This window comes from Hypanus sabinus, chromosome 4 (assembly GCF_030144855.1).
Source record: "Hypanus sabinus isolate sHypSab1 chromosome 4, sHypSab1.hap1, whole genome shotgun sequence".
In the NCBI taxonomy this organism is placed as follows: Eukaryota; Metazoa; Chordata; class Chondrichthyes; order Myliobatiformes; family Dasyatidae; genus Hypanus; species Hypanus sabinus.
In genome coordinates, this window is record NC_082709.1 from 16,685,916 (window position 1) to 16,711,686 (window position 25,771).

At 39.9% G+C, this 25,771-nt stretch overlaps 1 protein-coding gene across 17 annotated transcripts in view; it reads left to right on the plus strand.

Annotated features, from left to right (window-relative positions):
* baz2ba (bromodomain adjacent to zinc finger domain, 2Ba) overlaps positions 1-25,771 on the plus strand; it is a 250,780-nt gene that overhangs the window by 109,075 nt on the left and 115,934 nt on the right. For 16 of the 17 annotated variants that reach the window (XR_009511572.1, XM_059966477.1, XM_059966482.1 and 13 more), the window contains 6 exons: positions 2,855-3,046; positions 6,016-6,180; positions 11,246-11,427; positions 16,604-16,846; positions 22,650-23,042; positions 24,326-24,947. Coding sequence is in view for 16 of the 17 variants with exons in the window: in XM_059966477.1 (XP_059822460.1) it covers positions 2,855-3,046; positions 6,016-6,180; positions 11,246-11,427; positions 16,604-16,846; positions 22,650-23,042; positions 24,326-24,947 (1,797 nt within the window). In the remaining variant the exon portion in view is untranslated. The remainder of the gene's footprint in view (positions 1-2,854; positions 3,047-6,015; positions 6,181-11,245; positions 11,428-16,603; positions 16,847-22,649; positions 23,043-24,325; positions 24,948-25,771) is intronic. The other variant, XM_059966491.1, reaches the window with a different exon arrangement.

The window sequence follows — 25,771 nt, forward strand, 5'->3', positions numbered from 1 at the left end:
CCAGGATTGACTCAATTTTCTCTAAAGTTTCAGAAACTGAATATGCATCCCTCTGGTCTCTTTAGTCCCTGAATCACACATTCCAAATGAGAAATTTGTCTTTTTGTGATAGCAGTTCTGTATAGGTTGTTGTCTCCATTTATTTCTATATTGAAATTAGTCTATGGATGTAAATTAAGTTATTTTCACTGACTCTCTTGTTACAGTGCCTATAAAAGGTATTCAATCCCCCCTCGAAAGTTTTCATGTTTTGTTTCACAACATTGAATCACAGTGGATTTAATATAGCTGTCTTTTCTCTGATCAACAGAAAAGACCCTTTCATGTCAAAGTGAAAACAAATTTCTACAAATTGGTCCAAACTTATTTCAGTTACTAAACATGAAATAAATATTGTGTGTGGCGTCCATCGGTCATGGTCAACCATCGGTGCTGCGCCTCTGGGAGTCACTGGTTTGTTGAGCAGTGTTGACTGTGGCTGTTGAGGCCGATCCTAGAACGGTAGGCTCTGCCACAGTTGCTGCATGTGTAGGGTGTCGTGGAATTGTTGTCCACTGTGCTCTCCGTTTAGCTCTCCGCTCCTCAAACTGACTCAGGATCACTCTTTCGCCTTGCGCTAGGTGTTGCTGAAGAGTACCTCGTTATTTGATTACATAATTACATAATGGCCTCCTTCAAGTGAGTACTGTATTTAGTAGATGCACCTTTGGTAGCAATTACAGCCTTGAATCTGCGTGTTTAGATCTCTATCAGCTTTGCACATCTAGACACCGCAATTTTCCACCATTATTCTTTATAAAACTGCTCAAGCTCTGTCAGATTGCATGGGGATCAAGAGTGAACAGCCCTTTTCAAGTCCAGCCACAAATTCGCAATTGGATTCAGGTCTGGACTCTAACTGGGCCACTCCAGGACATTAACTTTGTTTTTTTTTTAAGTTATTCCTATGTAGCTTTAGCTTTATGCTTGGCAAAATTGTCTGCTGGAAAATAAATCTTCTCCCAAGCTGCTGTTCTGTTGCAGACTGCATCAGATTTTCATCCAGGATTTCCCTTCACAAACCTTAGGGCCTGCTGCAGTGAAGCATCCCCACAGCATGATGCAGCCACCACCATGCTTCATGTTAGGGATAGTGTGACTTACACCAAACATAGTGCTTGGTCTGATGGCCAAAAAGCTCAATCATCAGACCATAGAACTTCCTTGCAACTGACTTCCCAGTCTCCCACGTACCTTCTGGCAAGCTCTGGCCGAGATTTTATGTGAGTCTTTTTTTTAACTATGGCTTTCTCTTTGCCACTCTCCCATAAAGCTCCGACTGGTGAAGCTTCCGTCTAACAGTTGTATGCACAGTCTCTCCCATCTCTGCCACTGAAGCTTACAACTCCTCCTGAATTGTCATAGGATTCTTGGTGGCCTTCCTCACTAGTTCCTCCTTTCATGGTGACTCAGTTTTTGAGGATGGCTTGCGCTAGGCAGATTTACAGCTGTGCCACATTCTTTCCACTTCTCGATGATTGGCTTAACTGTACTCCAAGGGATATGTAGTGACTTGAAAATTTTCTTGTATCCATTTCCTGACTTGTGCTTTTCAATAGTTTTTTCATGGAGTTGCTTGGAGTGTTCTTTTGACTTTATGCTGTCATTTTTGCCTGGATACTGACTCAGCAGCAGTTGGACTTTCCAGATGCAAGTGCATTTTTAATATAACGAATGGAAACACCTTGACTTTGAAAACCAGTTGGCTGCACCAGGATGATTTAGTGTGTCATATTAAAGGAAGTGAATACTTAATGTGATAAATTATTTTGTGTTTTTCAATTTGTAATTAGTTCACTTTGTAGAGATCTGTTTTCACTTTTACATGGAATCATCTTTTTCAGTTGATTACTGTCAAAAAAGTCAAATTAAATTCACTGTGATTCAATGTTGTAAAACAATAAAACATGCAAACTTCTAAAGGGGGCGAATACTTTTTATAGGCACTATATTTGCACATGTGCTACTGAACTGGATGCTAGTGTTTGCTGTCTTGTTTCCAAACATTCATGATGCTGAGATACTTCCTAGGATGTGCTGGGACACATCATCACTGATATAACCTGATGTCTCAGGTCTTCCAACATCAGACCCTTTTGGCCAGGCATCCCAGTAAGGGTTGATCAGGCCCTGCCCTCTGTCCCAGCAGTATCGGTCTATGGGTCATGCCTCTTGATCACCAGCCATCTGGGGACTTGCTTAGCAGTCTCTGTGATGGTCCTGATGGCTCTTTTCTTTGCAGCCCCCTTAATGCCAAGGAGAGAGTAGATTCTGCCAGGTGAGCAGCCAACAAAACCACTACACCCCACCTCTATAGTCTCATGACATGCCCTCCACCTCTTTCTCTGGCACTAGTCTACTAGCTCCTGATACCTGGCTTTCTTACACTCAACGCTTCCTCAATCCGGCCTTCTCAAGAACATTCAGTTCTACTGTAACCACCTGCTCTGAAGTTTCTGACAATGACCATGTCAAACCTCAGTAATGATGATGCGATGAGATCAGGGAACTTGAATTGCTTGGTAAGACAGACTTGTAGTTGCCAATCAGACGCAGTGGTGAGCAAGTCTGTTGATGTTCTGGGCTGAAGCTGTGTTTTGTCTTCAGCTTTGACAAAGGCAGTGGGCTCTGCGACCTGTATGGATAGAATACTTATTATTGGTGAGTTAATTCTGCAAGTGGTCACAGATTTTCATCAGCAACAAATGTAGAAAATGTTTATAATGTAATTCAATGCAATTTGTAAAACCAAAGCAGCATTTTAATTTATACAGTTTGCTTCATAATACTTTCACTGCTCATCTCATTTTTACAGGACAAATGTTTAGAGCAGCAGCCGGAGATCAGCCTTTTAATCTGTCCGCAGTATCGAGTGCCTTCCCTATGGTTAACCACGCAGCATTTGGACTGCACACTACAAGCTCAGGGCGTTCAGAGTTTGGTGGCCTGGGAACAATTGGTGCATCTTCAGCCTTGGTGGGACACACACAACTTTCATCTTTTCCAGGTGATTTGATGTTGATTGTTTCTTTTCCTATATAAATGGCATTCCACAGTTAAATAATACAGTACTAAGGATGAGAGAACCAAATGTATTATTTTCTGTTTTGAAAGTTTTATTTATTAAATGAAACTGGATGTGATTGAGTTGTGAGGAAAATGGAAAGAGGCTTCAAGGCGATTTAGCTAAATTGATTGAATGGGCAAATGCATGAAAGCTACACTATACTGTGAAGTTCTCCATCTTGATGGGAAACAAAGGCAGATTAACATTTGAATGATAATTTGAGAAATATTGAGGTGCAAAGGGATCTGGTTGTCCTTGTACACCAGTCACTGTGCAAATATGGAGGTAGAGAATATGTCACATTAGCTGTCGTAACTTGGAAGTCTTGCGATAAGCAGGCAAGGATGTCTTAATTACAATTACAGGTGGCCACATCTGGAGTATTGTGTTCAGTTTTGGACTCGTTCCTGAAATGGTGCAATTGTTGTATGAGCTGTAATTGGATTGATTTGACTTGTATTCACTAGAGTACAGAAGTATAAGAACAGATCTGTTTGAAGTCTATAGAACTTACCGTGGGCCTTACCGTGATGAATGCAGGGAGATTACTTTTGCAATCTGGGGAGGTGTGGGGTGTCAGTTCCAGAACTCTGTGTAGACATTTAGGATCAACAGGAATGGAAATTGCCTCATTCTGGGTGGTGAGCTCATGGATGTTTCTGCCATGTGCTATGATGAAGGTATATTCACTGATTATTTGAAAGGAAAAGATACATAGATTCCTTCTACCATAGTACACAACTATACACTTCCACCTGGCACTTTGCCCATTCTCCTAACTTGTCTGTCCTGCTGCAGACTCCCTACCTTCTAAGCACTACCTGCCCCTTAGACATGGGAGCAGAATTAGGCCACTCAGCCCATCGAACCATTCTATCATAGCTGATTTAATATCCGTTTTCACCCCATTCTCCTGTCTTCTCCCTGTAACAGTTGTCACCCTGACTAATCAAGAACCTATCAACCTCACTTTAAATATATCCAATGACTTTGTCTCCACAGCTCTCTGGGGCACTGAACTCCACAGGTTCACCGTCTCCTGGCTAAAAAAAATTCCTTCTCATCTGTTCTTAATGTATGTCTCTCTATTCTGAGGTTGTACCCTCTGCTCCCAGTCTTCCCCAATGCAGGAAACATCTTCTCCAGATCCACTATAGGCCTGTCAATAATCGATAGGTTTCAATGAGATCTCCCTCATTCTTCTAAACTTCAGTGAGTACAGGTTCAGAGCCATCAAATTCTGCTCATGTGTCAACCCTTTCATTCCCAGAATCATTCTCATGAACGTTCTTTGGACCCTCTCCAATGCTAGCATTCATTCTTTGGGGCAAGCCTGTTTTCGCAGATGTCTGCGATGGAAAAAGAATTTCAGGATGTATACTGTATACGTTTCTCTGACATTGAATGCACCTATTGAAAACTGCTCATGGCGCTCTAAATGCAGTCTGACTCATGCCTCATGTAATGCCTCAGCATTACAACCGTGCTTTTTTTTCTAGTCCTCTTGACATGAACTGCATTTGCATTGGTCTAATTCTGCTCTTATGTTTTATGGCCTTACAATAAAAAGACAGGTATTTTATCTCCTGTATTTGTGTTTAAAAAGTTCTGTACAATGGGAAATGGTGGAGTGGGTTGCCAAAGAGCAGACCAGGAAATTGTGGAATGAGCAACTTCCATGAAAAAGCTAACAGAGGGCAGGACTGCAGATGCTGAAATTTGGAGCAAAAAAAGGTTGAGCTGTTGGAGAAACTCATTTGTAGAGGCAGCTGTGGGTGGAAAGAAACAATTTATATTCCAGGGTAAGAGCTGTTAGCTGGAGTGAGAGTAGTGGGAGGTCGGTATAAAGAAGTGGGGGTTGGCAGTAAGTGGATCCAGATGAGCAGCGGTTGATTGTTTGTTGGACTTGGAAGAGGAAAGGATGATGATGGTGACAGAGGCAAAAAAGAGATAAATAGCAACGACAAAGTGCTGTAGATTATGGGAGTCTGATGCGAAAGGAATGTGAAGACTGGAACCGCATAAAGGAGGAATGTTGGATCCTTGTAGGAGCTGGCAGAAAATACAAAAGATAATCTTTTGGATTATAGCGAGGAAGGTAAGGGCCAGAGGAACTCTGTTCTCACTCTTTCCAAGGAGTAAGAGTGGGAATCAGCGATATGTGGTCATTGGCTCTAACAAGTTAAGAAAGAAGGAAGACATTTCAGCAGCACAATTTTAAGTGTGCAGGTGCACTTTTTGAGCTAAAATGGAGAATTTCATTAAAAGTTTCTTTGGTACTTCGTTTCACTGCCATTTTGTACAGTGTAGTATGAATGTATATAAAAAGTAAATTATTTAATAATTGCAGATATAATTTTCCTCATTTGAACAATGTTGCATGATTTATAACAATACACAAGTGAGTTACATTATATTTATATCTGTTTGCTAAGTCATAAAAGGCAACACAAGTGGCATCATAATAAACATCATATTAATTCATCTCCAGGCTATATTCAACATCAGGTGTAAGAAAGGGTATTGCAAATTATGGATTTCATGAAGTAGGCATGACTTACAATGTCTCCAATGGATTATGTGTTGTTTATTGTTTATTGGGAGAAATTTCATAAGGAAATAAATACAGAATAATTTAGCATACATTAACAATCTTGAATAAGAGTTCCTCAAAATATGCCTCGTATGTCAAAAAAGAATGTTCATTAGATAAATTAATAACATTGATTGCTTATCTGAAAATAAGTTGGAGTTGGGATTGAGAGTGCAAGAAGTTTCTGATTTTCTGACTTCTCATTAAAAGTGACTGGTTTGTTTAAACCCTAGTAATTATATAAAAAAGTTGTAAAAGACTTGAAAAAAGTAAATTGTTGTATAAAATACAAAAATGTTATCTTTGTGTTATGAAGGCACTGAATGGTGGCGAGCTACAGACACTCAGGTTCGTGCAGGAACATTTTTCCCATCGGGCATGTTAAGAATTCCACCAGTGTTTGCTGCTTCCAGTCCAAACCACGATTCTAATCCATTCCATTCCCGAAACACAAACAAATTTGGTCGAGGGACACAAAAAGGTGAGTGATAGCAGACCATATTTCCTTAAAGTATATAGTTACATACAAGTTAAATGCAGTCTCCATTCTTTGAAATATGTTGTAAGTTGGTGTCTTTTGAGCAACTAGATTTTTGATTATTGGGTTAAATTAATAATCCATTGCAGCATGAAGATTTAAAATAAATCCTTGTAATTTATAATCAGCTCAACAATAAGTTTTTAATGTCATGCAAATCTGTTGAATCATATTTTTGATTTTTTTATTTGAAGCAAGCAATCTTGGAATACCAACTAGATGTACTTTGTGAGAAGCTCTACAACCCAGTTCCTTTGGTAATATTAATCCTAAAACATTTTACCACTTTTAATAAAGAAAGAAGTTGGGGCTTCATGGAGCCCCAACAAAGCTGAACATTAACTCAAGGGTTTATTTCATTTGGTCTTTAGGGAAAAAAAAATAAACATTGTAACCAAACAAAGTGTAGGAATTTAAGCTCTGCTTTTGAGTCATTGGATGGTGGGGTGGAGATACCTCTCTACCAAATGCTCTTTCCCTCCACTAGCCTGCTGGTCACACTTGGGCAAGGTGTAGCATCAGGCCCCGATCAGGGTCACGTGATATGCACCAGCACCTGCTCTCATGGCTTCACAAGTCTTTGTTATGTGACTACTGGTGCCAGCAAGGCAATCTCTGAAGAGTATTGATAATGGCTGGGGTCTCCAGTCTTGTAATGACAAACCGCTTCTGTAGAAAAATTTGCCAAGAAAGATTCTGATTTTAAGTCATGCCATAATCAGATGAAAGTAGATTATGAAGTTGTCATATGTGCTTCAGTTTGTGCAGCTTTCCAAATGTTGTGGAACACTTTCCTTACTTCAGCTTCATCCTTCCCAAATTCTTAAGTTGAACACAATACTGACACAGGAATTGCTTTCTCAGAAAATTCTGCATGTTGTACAGGTCTGCATAGCCCAGAATGTGGCATGGTAGCAATAGTTACTGAGTTGCAGGTTGCCATTTAAAGGAGAAATTCTGCTGGCAGCAGCAAAGCTTACTGATTGTTTACAATGGAACTGTAGATGCATGTGAACAGCATTGTTCCCTTTGATGCTGAGGATTATCTAAGGGGGTTGGCTTGTTTGGAGTTGAAGATCACCTTCTGGTAAAAGCATAGGAGTCAGCTGATTCGGAGTTGGTCATCAAATCATTGCAGTCATCCAAAACACTTGTATGTGGTTGCAAGGAACATGTTGGCTGACAAGAAGAGCAAGGAGAAGATAGATTTGCTTCTCAATTTTGGATAGATATTTTTATGCCGTCCATTAATCATGGCTCAAACCAGAATTAGGAATTACCACCTACTTCAAGATGTTATTGGGAGCATTGTCTACATTATGCTTTTCACACTTTTTTTTCCATTTTGTATGTGTAAAACTCGATAGAAAAAGACTGAAGAAATGCTCCTAATAGGCAGTGCATGAAGACTGGCTCAGGCAGAGTGGGCCCAGGCTTCCTGTGCTTTAAAAAAAATTGTGATTTGGCCATTTTGTTTTTCTCCAAGATATAAATTTGAATTGTCCAGACCTAAATTGATGTGGTGACCTAAATTTCAAGAGATGAAATTTTGTGAGTGATCTCCAATGATCCTCTGATCAACATACCCAGTCAAATCTCTTCAGTGCTGTTGTATAAAATTGCTTAAGGTGGTGGACAACAAAGAACTTCTGGAAAAGGTGGCTCACTAATATTCTCAATAAACACTGAGATCTATGCATCAATATGAAGCATAAATGAGTTGTTTTTAGACATGTCCTGAGAAGGATATTCCTTCTCAGACTTTACCTGCGACTAACCATAACAGATATAAATCTTGAGCTAACCCTGTTCGTTTTACATGACATCTGGGACTGGCTCAGTGTTTCTCAAAGATGTGGTTCAAACTAGCTGAATTCTAGAGCTCAGGTAATGGTCTGCCTTGACATCATATCATTTACACTGAATGTGGCTCCAAAGAATTGCCAGGAAAGGCCATCGAGGATCAGAAGACAGCTTATTGAGGGCTGAAGCCACACCTGCTATCTCAGCCCAGGACAAGATAGCATCATTAATACAATTATCTTCAGCTACTTTATTAGCAACCATCTCTCCAATATAAAGACAGATGATGGGTTGTTTTCTAATGATTGCACAGTGATGATTTCTATTTACAGTTCCTCCAGATAATTGAACATTATATGCCCACCTCCAGCAAGATCTGGAAAGTGTTCAAAGCTCTGGTGATGTACGACAAGCAACAAATATCTCACAGTGCCAGATAATGTCCATTAGCAAGGGTCTAATCACCTTCTTGTGATAGTGACTTGTGACTATTGATCAGAGGTGCATCTAGATCAGCTCGGGAGCTGGGGATTCCCTAAAGGATCCATATTACAAGTCACTTATTGGGAGTTTAAAGTTAATCTCATGGCTAGATGGGTGCAGCTCCTAAAACACTCAAGAACATTAATATCATCTATAGTGAAGCAGTAATTTTGATCAACAATGCACCTCTGTGGCTGATTATTGACTTTCTTCCTCAAAATATGCAGCATAATATTTTCATTTTGCAAAATATCGATTTATTGAGGCTTCCTTCCTAGGACATCCACAACTTGTGCTCTACAGCACATCAAAGGACAAAAGTTACAAGCGTGTCAAAGCACCAGCCATTCAAGCTCATTTCTGTTAGACGCTACGTGACTGTAAATGGTTGCATTTTCCAAATAGTATTTTGGAAACTGAAGCAATTAAAACTGAAGCATATTATCAGAAACAGTTTTAATATCACTGGTATGTATTGTGAAATTTGTTAACTCAACAGCAGCAAACAATGTAATCCATAATAGTACAGAAAAAATAAGTCAATCACAGTGAATTTGATATATAGTTGTATTCATAGGTTCAATATCCATTTAGGAATTGTATGGCAGAGGGGAAGAAGCTGCTGTTGAATTGCTGAGTGGGTGTCTTAAGGTTTCTGTACCTCCTTCCTGATGGTAACAATGAGAAGAGGGCATGTCCTTGGTGATGGGGGTCATTAATAATGGATGCCGCCTTTCTGAGCACTGCTGCTTAAAGATGGCCTGAATACTGGGGAGGCTAGTATCCAAGATGGAGCTGACTAATTTAACAACTTTCTGTAACTCTCAGCCCTGTTCAGTAGTTTCCGTTCAACCCCCCATACCAGACAATGATGCAGCCTGTCAGAATGCACATATATGTCACCATTTGCAACCCTGAGATTAGCTTTCTTGTGGTCATACTCAGTAACTGTACTGAATGATAACCATAACAGAATCAGTGGAAGACCACCCAACTTGGACATTCAAGAAGAAAATGAACTGTGCAAATACAAAAAATAAATTAAAAATAATTGAAAACATGAGATGAAGACTCCTTGTAAGTGAGTCCATTGGTTGTTGGCACCTTTCAATGATATTGGGGCAAGTGAGGTTAAATGAAGTTATGCCCAAGAGCCAGATAGTTGAGGAATAATAACTGTTCTTGAATCCAATGGTGAGTCCTGAGGCTCCTGTACCAGCTTCCTGATGGCAGCAGTGAGAAGAGAGCATGTCCTGGGTGATGGGGGTTCCTTTGATGGTTGCTGTTTTCCTGTGACTGCAGTTCATGTAGAAGTGCTCAGTGGTCGAGAGGGACTTGTCCCTTGATGGACTATGAAGTTGATAGCTGTTTTTTTTTAACTTTGTCTCTAGTTGGGGAAGTCCTTAGCTACTAGAGTCGCTTTGCAGAATTGTAGTAGTACATCATAGTTGAGCTACATCAGCCCTGGAATGCTGATGGTTGCAGTGAAAGTTTTAATTTTCTTTATTCAAAATTCTAGAATTCCTTCTAAATACTTCAGTGAATTCCTGCTCTATACCCCTCACTTTTCATGCAGTACTCGCCACCCCTTTAAGTTAAGCATACATAAACTCAGCATTCTGTAGATGCTATCATTCTGAAAGATTTTTACTTTTGTGCATGAAATAAGGTGATTCAAGAGTTTACTGAAATAGGATACATAATCCTATTGATAAGCATTTCATGCAGCCAATCCTTGTTTCTACTATACACTAAAAATAGAACTGTGGTTTTACAAACCTTTGCTTTAGGCTACATCCACACTAGACCGGATAATTTTGAAAACGCCGGTTTCGAGTAAAAATGATAGGCATCCACACTATGCGTTTTTGGAAATATCTCTATCCACACTGAAACAGAGATTTCAGCGAATCTCCTCCTCCTGCACATGCGTAGGACGCATCTATGGAAAACAAACGACATGCTTGGTGTCGAATCTCGCCATAAAAGTGAGCGTTTGTGTAGTTACAGACTAGAAAAACTTAAAACGACGGACAGCTGTTGGCTCTTGCGCAGGAGAACTTAAAACTGAAAAAAAACCATACTGGAGCTTATGGCGGCAACCGACGGAGTTCACGGACAGATTGACCTGGCTGACAACGAACATTGAAAAACTGACTAACTCTGTTGCATTAATAAAGCATCTTGTTAAATGTATAAAACATGTCTGTGTCAGTGTTATCTTGTATGTTACATTAGGCTGTTACACATCTATTGTCAGAGAAGTGCTTGCATAAATGATAAACTACCTTCATACGAGCAAGGACAGAAAACAGGGCAAAGTGAGTGTACTTATTTATTCAGTAAGTTATGGGTCAAAGTATTTGGTGAGTACATTTCTAACTCTTCTGGCTTCAGTCTCTTTGCTGTCTGTTCTGAAATTGTTAGGTTGCGTTCAAGAAAACAATGAAATAGTGCGCTGCCGTTTGACAGCGTTTTCAGAAGTCTCCGGTTACGCTGTCCACGCTCATCTGCCTGAGCAGCATTTTCAAAAATAACCCACTCTGAAAAGCGTTTCTGAAAAGCTCTGGTTTTGGGGGACGAAAACGCTGTTTTAGTGTGGACGGAGGGTTAAAAACCAAGAGAAAAGGCTTTGGTTATGGATTTATCCGGCATATTGTGGATGTAGCCTTAGTTATACAAAAGTTGGTGCTTTTCCCACAACTTGCAGTTTCTTTTCAAGGTATGAATGGATCATTGAATGGTAGCAGCATTACTGCCGTATCAGGAGTCAGCACATCTGGATTGGCTACCATTGGAATGATTTCGTCTGGACAAGCGCACGTGACCGTTTCTGGAAAAAGTCGGAAATGCATTCTTGAACAAAGTAGACATTCAGAAACCCAAGATAAGGTTAAAGAAAAGGTATGAAACTTTTTGATTTACTGGATTACTGAAGATGAGATGTTGGCTGTCTTGAGACAAATTAGGGTATTTAAATCCCCAGGCCCTGACAAAATGTCCCTTGAACCTTCTGAGAGGCTAATACCAAAATTGCCATGGCACTGGCAGAGATATTTAAAACATCTTTAGCCGTGATTGAGGTGCCGGGGACTGAAAGATAGCTAATATTGTTCTGTTCAAGAAAGACTAAGGAGAATCTGGAAAATTATAGGCTAATGAGCCTGATATCAGTGATGGTTAAGTTATTAGAAGGTTTTCTAGGGACAGAATATACAAGTTTTTTGATTAGAATAAGGCCTGATTAGGGTTAATCTACTGGGCTTTGTGAATGGTAGGTCACTTCTACTAAATTTTCTTGAGTTTTTTGAGGTGGTTACCAAGAATGTTAATGAAGGAAAGGTGATGGATGTTGTCTACATGGACTTCAAAAAGTCTTTGGCAAGGTCCTGCAGGGGAGGCTAATCAAGAAGGCATTCAGGATGAGGTAATCAATTGGCTTTGACTTTGGTTCAGTGAAAGAAGCCAGAGAGTGCTGGCAGATGTTTTTTTTCTCTCTCTGACCGGAGGCCTCTGTAGTGGTGTACTGCAGGGATTGGTACTGGGTCTGTTGTTATTTGTCATTTATATTAACAATCCGGATGACAATATGGTAAACAGGATCAGCAAATTTGCTGATGACATGAAGATTGGGTGTGTCATGGATAATGAGGAAGATTATCAAAGCTTGAAGCAGGATCGGGACCAGATGGAAAAATGGGCTGAAAAATGGCAAATGTTGTGTAATGAACCGGATTTGATAAGGGAACTCGAGGTAAAGGACCCTTTTGGAGGTAGTGACCACAATATGATAAGTTTTAATCTGCAGTTTGAGAGGGAGAAGGGAAAATCGGAAGTGTCAGTATTACAGTTGAACAAAGGGGACTCTGGAGCCATGAGGGAGGAACTAGCTAAGGTTGACTGGAAGGATACCCTAGCAGGGATGACAGTGGAACAACAATGGCAGGTATTTCTGGGAATAATACAGAAGGTGCAGGATCAGTTCATTCCAAAGAGGAAGAAAAATTCTAAGGGGAGTAGGGGGCAACCATGGCTGACAAGGGAAGTTAAGGACAGTATAAAAATAAAAGAGAAGAAGTATAACATAGCAAAGATGAGGATTGGAAAACTTTTAAAGAGAAGATTACTAAAAAGGCAATATGGGGAGAAAAGATGAGGTACGAAGGTAAGCTAGCTAAAAATGTAAAGGAGGATAGTAAAAGCTTCTTTCGGTATGTGAAGAGGAAAAAAGTAGTTAAGACCAAAGTTGGGCCCTTGAAGGCAGAAACGGGTGAATTTATTATGGGGAACAAGGAAATGGCAGACGAGTTGAACAGGTACTTTGGATCTGTCTGTACTAGGGAAGACACAGACAATCTCCCAGATGTAATAATGGCCAGAGGACCTAGGGTAATTGAGGAACTGAAGGAAATTCACATTAGGTAGAAAATGGTGTTGGGTAGACTGATGGGACTGAAGGCTGATAAATCCCCAGGGCCTGATGGTCTGCATCCCAGGGTACTTAAGGAGGTGGCTCTAGAAACCGTGGACACATTGGTAATCATTTTCCAATGTTCTATAGATTCAGGATCAGTTCCTGAGGATTGGAGGGGAGCTAATGTTATCCCACTTTTTAAGAAAGGAAGGAGAGAGAAAACAGGGAATTATAGACCACAAAAATACAACTGCAGATCCTGTGGATCAAAGAATACGTACACAACGCTGGAAGAACTCAGCAGGTCAGGCGGCATCTGTGAGAAAAGAGTAGCCAACGTTTCGGGCTGAGACCCTTCATCAGGACTGGGAGGGAAGAGAGGGCCAAAGCCCAGTAATAGAGATAGGGGAGGGGGTAGGGCCTAGAGGCTCCAGGTGGAAAACCAATCAGAGGAAAGATAAAGGGGGAGGGGGAGGGGATAAGCATGAAAGAACTGTAGAGATAAAGAAGCAGAAAGTTGAAAGGGGAGAGAGGCAGAGAGGGACCTGGGGGGGGGGGGGGAGGGAATTACTGGAAATTGGAGAATTCAGTGTTCATACCACCAGGCTGGAGGCTACCGAGACGGTAAATGAGGTGTTGCTCCTCCAACCTGAGTTTGGCCTCATCATGGTGGTAGAGGAGGCCATGTATGGACTTATCTAGAGGGGAATGAGAGGCAGAGTTGAAGTGGGTGGCAACCAGGAGGTCCTGTCTGTTGTGACAGACAGAGCGTAGGGGCTAGATGAAGCGGTGCCCCAATCTGTGTCGGGTCTTGTCGATGTAATTATAGACCAGTTAGCCTGATATCAGTGGTGGGGAAGATGCTGGAGTCAATTATAAAAGATGAAATAGCGGCACATTTAGATAGCAGTAACAGGATCGATCCGAGTTAGCATGGATTTACGAAGGGGAAGTCATGCTTGACTAACCTTCTGGAATTTTTTGAGGATGTAACTATGAAAATGGACAAGGGAGAGCCAGTGGATGTAGTGTACCTGGACTTTCAGAAAGCCTTTGATAAGGTCCCACATAGGTGATTAGTGGGCAAAATTAGAGCACATGGTATTGGGGGTAGGGTACTAACATGGATAGAAAATTGGTTGGCAGACAGGAAACAAAGAGTAGGGATTAACGGGTCCTTTTTAGAATGGCAGGCAGTGACTAGTGGGGTGCCGCAAGGCTCGGGACTACAGCTATTTACAATATACATTAATGATTTAGATGAAGGGATTAAAATGACATTAGCAAATTTGCAGATGACACAAAGCTGGGTGGCAGTGTGAAATATGAGAAGGATGTTAGGAGAATGCAGGGTGACTTGGACAGATTGGGTGAGTGGGCAGTTGCATGGCAGATGCAGTTTAATGTGGATAAATGAGAGGTTATCCACTTTGGTGGCAAGAACAGGAAGGCAGATTGCTATCTGAATGGTGTCAAGTTAGGAAAAGGGGAAGTACAACGAGATCTAGGTGTCCTTGTTCTTCAGTCACTGAAAGTAAGCATGCAGGTACAGCAGGCAGTGAAGAAAGCTAATGACATGTTGGCCTTCATAACAAGGGGAGTTGAGTATAGGAGCAAAGAGGTCCTTCTGCAGTAGTACAAGGCCCTGAGACCACACCTGGAGTATTGTGTTCAGTTTTGGTCTCCAAATATGAGGAAGGACATTCTTGCTATTGAGGGAGTGCAGCGTAGGTTCACGAGGTTGATTCCTGGGATGGTGGGACTGTCATATGTTGAAAGGTTGGAGCGACTGGGCTTGTATACACTGGAATTTAGAAAGATGAGAAGGGATCTGATTGAAACATACAAGATTATTAAGGGATTGGACACGCTAGAGGCTGGAAACGTGTTCCGGATGTTGGGGGAGTCCAGAACCAGAGGCTACAGTTTAAGAATAAGGAGTAGGCCATTTAGAACAGAGTTCAGAAAAAACTTCTTCACCCAGAGAGTTGTGGATCTATGGAATGCTCTGCCTCAGAAGGCAGTGGAGGCCAATTCTCTGGATGCTTTCAAGAAAGAGTTAGATAGAGCTCTTAAAGATAGCGGAGTCAAGGGATATGGGGAGAAGGCAGGAACGGGGTACTGATTGTAGATAATTCGCCATGATCACATTCAATGGCAGTGCTGTCTCGAAGGGCTGAATGACCTACTCCTGCATCTATTGTCTACTGGTATTTAATGCAGATAAGTGTGAGGTTTTGCAGTTCGGCAGGACAAGTCGAGGTGAGACTTTCACAATCAGTAGTAAGGCTCTGAGGTGTGCAGTTGAACAAAGAGAATCAGAATTACAGATGCATAATTCCTTGAAATTGGCATCACAAGTAGGTAGGGTAGTAAAGAGAGCTTTTAACACATTGGCCTTCACAAATTAGTATAGAATATGGGATGTTATGTTGAAGCTATACAAGATGTTAGGCTGGATTTGGAGTATTGTGTGTCTTTCTGGTCACCTATCTATAGAAAAGGTATCAGTAAGCTAGAAAGAGTGCAAATAAGATTTACAAGAATGTTGACAGGATTTAATAGAGAAAGGTTGAATAGGTTAGGTCTTTATTGCCCGAAACACAGGAGAATGAGGAGAGATCCTGTAGAGAGATATAAAATTATGAGGGGTATAGATAGGGTGGGTGAATGCATGCAGGCTTTTCTCCTTGGGTTGTATGAAACTAGAAGGTTTAGGGTGAAAGGTGAAATACTTAAGTGGAATCTGTGGGCAACTTCTTCACCCAGTGAGTGGTATGAATGTGGAATGACCTGCCCACAAAGTGGTAGATGTGGATTAAATTGTAACGTTCAGGAGAAGTTTGGATAGCTATGTGGATGGGAGGGGAATGGAGGGATATGGTCTGTGTGCAGGTAGATGGGATCAGGATGGATTAAATGGGCCAATGTGACAGTTTCTGTGCTGTGGTGTATAACGACTCTCATTCTGTATTGATTTAATAACAACATAAGGAAAAGTGTACCTCCAGTCAGGCTCAGAGGTGTTTCTTGTGGTATTTGCAATTATAAACTGAAATTTGTACGCCTCAGCTGTTTTTCAGTTTAACGTGATGACTCATTATAGCTTATTGAGAAAATGGACATTTATTTATTCAAGAGCTCACGTTCTATTAAACATGATGCTTTCTGATTGTTATGATGGTCACCGAGTATACTTTGTTATTGATTCTGAAAGATGTACTTCAATTGTTGATTTAAAAAAAATACATCTTGCAGAAACAATTTGATACTTTTTTGCTTTGATGTTTATAGTGTATTTGCTGATAGTGCTGCCCCTCAACTTAATGGGCTCCATTAATTATTTTCAAGATGAAATTTGCATATACCTCTTTTCAAACACTGACTGTGAGAGGTTTGGAATACTGTGTTACTTCTGCAAAAGGTATTTTAATGGGGAAACTTATGGATAATTTTTCCAAGATAACTCTGTCAGCAGTTTCAAATCTTTTTAATTAAATTGGTGAAATTAGAGTTGTGGAAGCAGGTTGTTCACTAGTCAATTGATTTTGTGATTGTTGTGCAAGTATAGAGAGATCAGAAGGTGCAATCAATATTTTAAAAGAAATCAAATGCTTTCATCTCTGAATGTGACTTTTCTTTTTCAATTTGCAATATTCCTACTAGAAGCCCAGAAAGAGAGCAATTGAAAGCTCCAGTAACAGTGAAAGCGAATCAGGTACATCATCAGATTCTTCCAGCGAAGGCTTGAGCAGCAGTGATTCTGATGACTTTGAGGACGATGATGATGATGACGATGATGATGATGACGATGAGGATGAAGATGATGAACATAGTATTGGAGAAGATGACAGTGAGGAGGCTGATTCAGATTCTGAAACTGAATCCCCACATTCAAAGAAGGCAAAGGTAAAATTAGAGATCATTTCCATAAATTGGTCTGTTTTTTGATTTTTATCTTTGGACTGATCATTTTGTTTAAGGTTGATATATGTTGAACTTTCAAATGATTATGTTGGAAATTCAGTTTTTCTTCTGCATTCATAGTAACCTGATTGACATCCTCATCCATGAGTTTTAGAACATAATTATTTATCTTAGGTTGTTAATATTCTGCTAGATGTAACAGGTCCAGTTTCATATTTATTTGCATTCCTTGCTTCTATTAACCAATTCTCAATCCATGTCCTCTGACCTTCTTGAACAACCCTCATCTGAGATCTTCTATAGAATCTTTTGAGAATCTATATACCCAACATCAATTAATTCCCTGATTTATCCTGCTTAGCAAAGAACCCAAATAAATTAGTGCAAATCTTAGTATTGATCCAACATTTTTCCCTGCTACTGATGTCAGACTAAATCTGTGATTTGATCTTTACTCTCTCCCTCCATAAATGGGGTCACACTTGCTATTTCTCCTCCCCCCAATTTACTGGAAACATTCTGGCATCTTTTGAGTTTTGAAAGATGACTCTCACTGCATCCATCAGCCCTACAGCCACCTCTTTAAAACCCCTGAGATGCAGATCATGGAATCCTTGGAATTTATCGGCTTCAATCTCATCAATTTCACTTAAAGAAAGATTTTTCTTTTTTTCTTAAAGAAGATTTACCTTCAGTTATTCATTTCTGTCTTTGTACTTTGCAGTTTTTCGATTGCTTTTGTAAAAGCAGGTGCAAACTTTTCTTTGATCTTTGTAGGAAATTCTTTTGTCTCTTATCAGTGAAGAACTAATTTATGTTTTAGTTAAGGATGCAGTATAGTAGCAGGCCCTTCCGGCTTAACGACTCCACACCACCCAATTACATCTCCATCTTCAATTACATCTCAATTAGCCTAGTCCCCCATACATATTTGGAATATGGGAAGAAACTGGAGCATTCGGTAGAAACCCATGCGATCTTGGGGGAAGCATATAAACTCCTTACAGAAAACTGCAGATTTGAACTCTGGTCGCTGGTGCTGTCATACTATTACACTAGCTGATCTGCTACGTTACCACCCCAAATGTTTGCTTTTGCTGGTGCTTTGATTTTTGCATGCGTATAGAAGCTTTTATAGTCCATTATGATATTTCTCTCCAGTTAATTCTGATATTTAATCTCTGATCAATTTCTTATTCTTCCTCTGGTGTATCTTGCAACCTTTGATTGAACAGTATCTTTTAATTTCAGCTGACAGTGTACTACTTTATCTTCAGGGTGTTTGTGGCTGTAAGTTTTTTTTTGTAAGTTTTTTTGTAAGTTTTTTTTTGTAATTTTTTATTATCTTAAGTGTTATCCATTGCTGGTATACTATCATACCAGTTCAATCTAGTTATGAATCACCCAGTGCCATCTTGTTTCTTATACTTATGTAATTTTTTGGGTTTCTTTTTAAGGCTATGATTTTGGATTGAAGTGCATCAATTTCAAATTTGTTGTATAATTCTTGTATACTAATCATCTTCCCTAATGACTTGTTGGTCATTTGGTTATAAATAAATCATTTCTTGTAAGGCAATATTAGACCTGAAATGGCTTTCCTCTAGTTGGTGGTTCTCAACATGTTGATCTTAAAAAAAGAAAACAAGCTCTGGGTACAATCCATAAATTTCAAGAAATATTGCAACTATAGGTCAGTAGCTTAAAGTTGATTCATTTGCTTTTTTTTGTGAATGCTGCGTATCTGAGGTATAGTACTGTTCACCTTACCCTTTTAAATTTCTTTGAGCCTTAACCACTATTTGCTGTTTGTCTTTATTGTCTTTACCTGTTTTACTTGCTACTTTTTAAATTTCCTTTCCTGGTTTTATTTCTGCTTGTGTTCCCATCTCCCTATCAGGCTAACTTAAATTCCCTGTAAGGATATTGAACCAATGTAGCTGAGGTGTTACCTGCCCAATATGTACTCGTGTGTTTAGATATATTTCTAATTCTGGATTCTCAAAGCCTTCTTCCTGGTTCCTCTTTCCACCCAAGCCTTCATTTGTTGATTTCTCCTATTACTGTACATTTTATTATGTGACTCTGGAAATAATGCTGCACTGTCATTGAGATCTTGCTTAATTTTGTTTTCATTTGATAATTTTGTTTTAAGCTCCCAAAAATCTGCTTGCATGGCCTCATCATTCTCTTTATCACAGCTTCCAGTTGCTTGCCTTTGTGGGATGTAGTGCAGCCAGTAATGGGCAGCTTCAATCCTGGCACTAAAAAGGTACCGGACCAAGGGTTCCCAACTTTTTTAATGCCATGGAGCCTTACCATTAACCGAGGGGTCCGTGGACCCAGGTTGGGAACCCCTGCACGAAGCCATCATGAAATCATGCCCGTAACCACAGAAAAGGACTGTTCTATCTGGGATGCTATGGCTTATGAATATACACACCACTTGTTGATTCCCCATGCAGATCCAGAAGATGCATCACCTGCCCTTTTTTACATACTCTGTTTCCATCATACAATGTCCCTGGTGAATGGTGGACTTGAATGACTACTTATTCCTCCCATTGTAGTATTCTGATTTCAGGAAGCCAATTTAGAATATGTGACTGCTTTAAAGGACACCTCCATTTATTCTGAAAGCATGACCTTAAGCGTGCATTCCCACATCACTTGAATCGTTTGAGTCTCTTCCTTTTGCACTGCTCTGTAATTGGTCTTTTGCGCCCTCCTAATGAAGCTCATTGGAAGTTAGAGAACAATGCCTCATCTTTTGACTGGGTATGTGACAGTTTTCCTGATTCATTCTGGAATCGCACAAATTCAGATCCTGAGCATTTCTAGTATTTCTGTTTCAGGCTTTCAGCATTCTCTCCCTATTTCTTTGGATTTTTTTTATATAATAGTTGGCTATCTTTACCACAATTCCACTTGTCTATAAGGAGGGAGATATAGATCACCCTTATTGCTTAATTTCTTCTATGTGCCTGTAGATTGTAGATTTCATTCTTCTTCTTATGCCACTTTTCTTGGCATTTTAAAATGTACTGTTTGTTTTCTTCCTGTCTAGTTGTAACCTTGGAAATATTAGGCTCCTGCTTCTTCAGTATTTTGTTCCTGTTTTCTTTCTTTAATATGTTGACTTTAGGACAAGAAGAAAATATATTAAAATTGCATGTAGAATCATATGTTATACTGCATTGGGAGATCCTTGGCTTATTTTGCCAGTGCAGGCTCCTTGAGGCATGCCCTCTTGAAAGGAGCTATTCTATCTGTTTTCCATCATTAATTTAGGGAATATATGACAGAAGCTGTGTCAATTTACATCATAAAATGTCACTTCTGTTCATCCTGCGTCAGTCATATGGTGCATTTCTGCAACTGATTACATTTTCTGCTGTATTCAAACCTAATATGATTAGGAATGTCTCCATCAATTTTCCCCATGACTTTGTCAGTTGTGAGGAACCCTAGTCTTTCCACATGAACATAGGTCCAGTAACACACGCAAAATGCTGGAGGAACTTGACACCAATTAACTTCCCAGCACTTCACCCCACTCGCTCTCCTATATCACCTGCCATCTTGTACTGCTTCCTCCCCAACTCCCACCTTCATAGTCTGACTATGCCCCCCGCCCTTTCCTTTCCAGTCCTGAAGAAAAGACTCAGCCCCAAACATCGGCTGTTTTCTCTTTTCCATAGACGCTGCCTGGCCTGCTGAGTTCCTCCAGCATTTCGTGTGTTGCATTGGTCCAGTAAATTTGTGCCATATGTTAAATCTTCTCTGTCCCTCTTCATGGATGTGCCTCTCTTCCATCTGACTCCAACTGGGGCCTAAACGGGTTATTTAATAACAAAAGGCTGAAACAAATATATAAAAAAAGATATTTTAAAGATAGTTGACTACAGGATTTTGGAGGGGTCAGGAACCGGATATGGAAGTGTAGAATGTTCAGTATCATGAGTTGGAGAGCATTGTCTGAAAAAAATCCTTAAAGAAAGGGGGGGGGGGGGAATGGTCAGCATATTTGGAGAGCAACATGGGAATTGGACTAATATTATGATTCTTTCAAATTGCTTGTATGTTGAATCAAGTAATATCCTTCAATCACATGTCCATGTCCTGGCTTAGCTACTAAGTCCAGTGGAACCTTTTGTACTGTCAGGAAAAAGGGCAAAGGTGGGCTACTATCACCTTAAAACCAGTTGTTTTAGACAGATTTGGCTTGTCAGCTGTGGTTGGCAACTCATCTAGAAGAAAGAAAACTCTGATCTGAAACTTCTGCTGCCTTGCAGCTTTACCCACTCATGGGAAGACTTGGGGAGTAAACCCCAAGGGAAGAATCTGGAGCTAAGACAGTCCTAAGTTGAGTTCAACACCGACTGGTAACTCCTGCAACACTGCTCCAACCAAACTGTATCAATTCAATAGATGTGTGGAAAGGGGGAGCTTGCTACATGGGCAGCATCTGACTCTCCATATCATACTGCCCAGGCTTGCATATCTAGACAGCTAGGACGCAACATCCTTTGTTGACCCTGACCGCCGGAGGCCTTGCTCATATGTTGATTGAGCGGTTCTGCTATTGGATTGTATGCAGAGGATGTTTGGAAGATGAGAATGTTTTTTTTTAAAAAGTGGTGGAAGGGGAGTAACTGGGATAAAGCCTTAGCACAGGTTCTGTTTTATAAAACTGAAAATCCAGGTACTTGCCCAGAGATTGACACAGGTCACTGCTGACTTGGAGGACAAGGGAGAAGATGTACTTTGAAAATAGATTCCTCTGCATCCAACATTTGAGTTATAAAAACAAGGAACTGTAATTTTTAGATGGTAAATAGATTTCACTATAGAAAAAGTACATTATTGAGTTGATGCATTTTAAGATATTAGCTTGGGTAAAACACACGTTGGTTAGAATGATCCGTGGCATTATCTGCATGTACACCTAACTTTTACACTTAAATGACTATTCATACATTTTAAATCTTATTGGATATTGTTATTTGAATTGCTGTTGTTGACCGTATCAAAGATGGTGATAAATGAGCATACAGGAGGGAGATTGAAAATCTGGCTGAGTGGTGTCATAACAACAACCTCTGAATGTCAGCAAGACCAAGTAACTGATTATAGACTTCAGGAGAGGGAAACCAGAGGTCAATGAGCCATTCTTGGTCAGAGGTCGAGAGGTTTAGCAACTTTAATTTCCTGGATATATCTAATTCAGAGGGACATGTCCTGGACCCAGCATGTAAATGCAATTGCAAAGAAAACATGGCAGCATCTCTACTTCCTTAGGAGTCTGCAGAGATTTGGCATGTTTTGACAAACTTCTATAAATGTGTAGTAGAGAGTGTATTGACTGCCTGCAGTATGGTGTGGTATGGAAACGCCAATGCCTTTGAAAGAAAAATCCTACAAAAGGTCGTGGATTCGGGCCAGTGCATCACAGGTAAAGCCCTCCCAACCATTGAGCACATCTACATGCTATTGGAGGAAAGCAACTTCCATCATCAGAGATCCTCACCACCCAGGCCATGCTTTTTATCTTGCTGCTGCCATCAGGTAGAAGGACACAGGAGCCTCAGGACATGCCTAGATCAGATGTGCTGATTCCAGTTACTTCATAAAGTTTCATATTTACTTTAAAGTGGATACTTGGAAAGTTAAGTTTAAGAACATTACTGAGCATAACATATTTAAGAGGCCTAAGTATTTAAAGGACCTGTAATTCTTTAAGAATAGTTTTGTCTTAATAAATGAATTTAATTTTACTTTGCAGGGTTTGATGCACAGTATGAAAGAGTCTAAAGAATTGAGCCAAACTGCTTGTGACCTTAAATACTCCTATGACAAAAGAATGAACCAGCATTTGCATCTTGCCACAGATTCTCAAACTTCACATCCATTCCAATCCCAGCAGAAACAACCTCCAGTTTTGTCGCAACTTTCCCTCATTTTCCAGAGCTCTCATGCAAATGATGAGTCTGGCAAAAAACAACAGAGTGTCATTCAGTCCACTGGGCTAACAGTTGGGATGAAACCTGTGCCTTTGGTCAATCAGGGAAGGAAAGAATCTTCTCCAAAACCAGCTGGTGCTTTACCTGAACTTAAGGCAGGGAATATATGTGTTCCTGAAGAACTGGGGTCACCACATGATCTTCGTTTGAAGCAGGCAAGTTGATGCAATTTCATTAATAATGATTTCAGTTCTTAAAAGCGACGAACCTTCAAACTAGGCCAAAGCTCATTATTTAGGCCACAGCCAACTCTGGAAAGGAGAGAATGAATGCTAATTTGATAAGAAACAGCACAGTATCCAAAGTTCATATTTTAAAAGCTTTGAATTGAGTTTAGAGCTGATGCATTAATTTTTATATGTTAGAGTTACATAAAGTCATAGAGCGCTTCAGCACAGAAACTAGCCCCTCATCCCATCTAGTTGATGACTTTTGGCAATCTCCACATTTTGTTATTGGTTTTCAGATTTATTGAAATATTTGTAGATATTCTTATTTAATTTGTGTTAATGTGGATCTTATGAGATTATTTTTGAACATGTTATGCAGTGCTGACTGAAAGAATCATCATAGATCTGTTAGTTTGTCATATGACTGCATCTTTTGAAATATTTATGTATAGACACTATCAGTGCTGTCTATGTAACTCTGGAGGTTTGTCAATTTATTTTTATGATTAGGATATACCTTGTAATAGTTTAGAAAAATTCTCCGTCTAATATTTCTCTCCCTTAATGTTGCCTGTATGTGATGTGTTAATATTAGTAGGCTGTGAACAGCAGATTGACATCTTGAGATACACAGTCATTATCAATCTGTGATATTATTGCATTTTATTGTTTAGTTTTTTGCTTTTTAAAGAAATGATATTAATATGATTGCTTGGGTAATGTCTCTACCAAACGAGGTGTAAGCTGCTTCTTGCCACCACTGGCCTATAGGTCATCCTTGGGCAAGGTCTAGCACCATCTCAGCACTCACCCCTCTCGTCCCCCCCACCCCCCGACAGATCAGGGTCACGTGAAGCCACAGGAGCAGGTGGTAGATGGTCATATGAGCAGCTGGTGCACATCATAAGTCCTGGTTATGCGACCACTGATACCAGGCAGACAATTTCTGAAGAGTATTGATAATGGCTGCGGTCACACAGCACGTCATGCCCGGAAGAAGACAACGGCAAATTACTGCAATGGAAAAATTTGCCAAGACCAATCATGGTCAAAAGACCATGATCAACTACTTCATTAAATGGCACATAATGATGATAGTGGTGGTATTTATGAAATCTGCCACCTGTGCTATATTGTCCTAAAGAAGTTGTATGTTTGAGGGCTATTTTTGTAAATGCACAGCTCTGACTGGAAATCTTGCCTTAAATTTATATCGTCACTTAACTTTGTATTGCTGGCTCTTTATTTAATGTTCTGTTTATTTACAGGAACTATTTAAGCAGTCGTTTCCAGCACAATTAAAGAAACAACAGGAGCAGTATAAGGCCCAAAAGAAGGCAGCAGCAGGCAGTAACAAGAGCTTCCAAACCCCTTTGTCTAGTCCAAAATCTGCTGCTAGTTCACCAGCACACCAGAAACTGCCTCCAGTTGATGGTAACCAGTCAAACCCCTCGGTAACAAGTGCACTTGTGCAGCAGCAACCTAATGGAGTAATTCAGAGTGTCATTCAGGAAGCCCCTTTGGCACTTACGACCAAATCTAGAACCCAAGTTAAGAATACAGATAAAATAATTACAAACTCTGACAGCAGCGCACCCTTTTCACCAGTTCCACTAGGTACTAATTTAAAGAATCATTCGGGCAATCATGTGACACCAGTTCGACATTCTACCTCTCCTGTGTTATCCCAGAGTTCTGCCAATGACAAATCAGTGAGCATCAAGGTCACTGCACCTCTTCAGCAGCAACATCAGCATCTTTCTGCCCTATCTTTGGCTGATCAGTTCAGAGGGAATGATTCCGATGTTCCAAGTAGCAAGGATTCTGATGAGTCGGATGAAGATGATGATGAAGATGATGATGAAGACGATTCTAATAACAGTCAATCAGGTTAGAATTTAAGACTTGCTTTAAGTAGAGGTTTTCAACACAGTGTTGGCACTAAATTGTTTAATAGTGCAAAATGGACAGTGCTGAACATTGAAACTAGAAGAGTGTAAAACATGATCTTGACTTGGATTTTCCCACTTCACACTGTTCTGAGCTGAATTTCGCCTAATTGTACTGACAGCCTTCTCCCAAGTTTTAAAATTGGCTAAATTCTGTTCAGTATTTTTTTCCACTAAAGTTTCTATTTAGATGCAGAACATTTAATTCCCATAATCCAGCGTCTCATCTTATTTACCTTTTTAATCGAATGACTGCAATATTTGTAGCTGTGAATTATCTTCATAACATTAGTGTGCAAATTGTAAAAGGTTAACTAACATGTTAGTGCAATGTTACATTGATGCTGTGATATTCCTTGCCACTCATCATCAGATACAGCTGATTTATGTAGATGGATTCATAATTTTATCTGTTATTTATTTATTGTACAGGAAGTAATATAGCTGTTTTTTTTCTTTATTCTTAAACATTGCATTAGGAAAACAACATTCTGCTTCAGTACAGCCTTTTGCCATATTTTTTGGCCTGACTTTATTGAGTCATTGAAAAATTGAATTGACTTTATTTCTTGCATCCTTCACACACGAGGAGTAAAAATCTTTGTGTTACGTCACCGTCTAAATGTGCAATCATAGTGATTTATAATAATTTATAATAAATAGAACAGTCAGTGTAATATAGAGTACTTTCAAATCAGCGTGAGTTAATCAGACTGGCCTGGTGGAAGAAGCTGTCCCAGAGTCTGTTGATCCTGGCTTTTATGC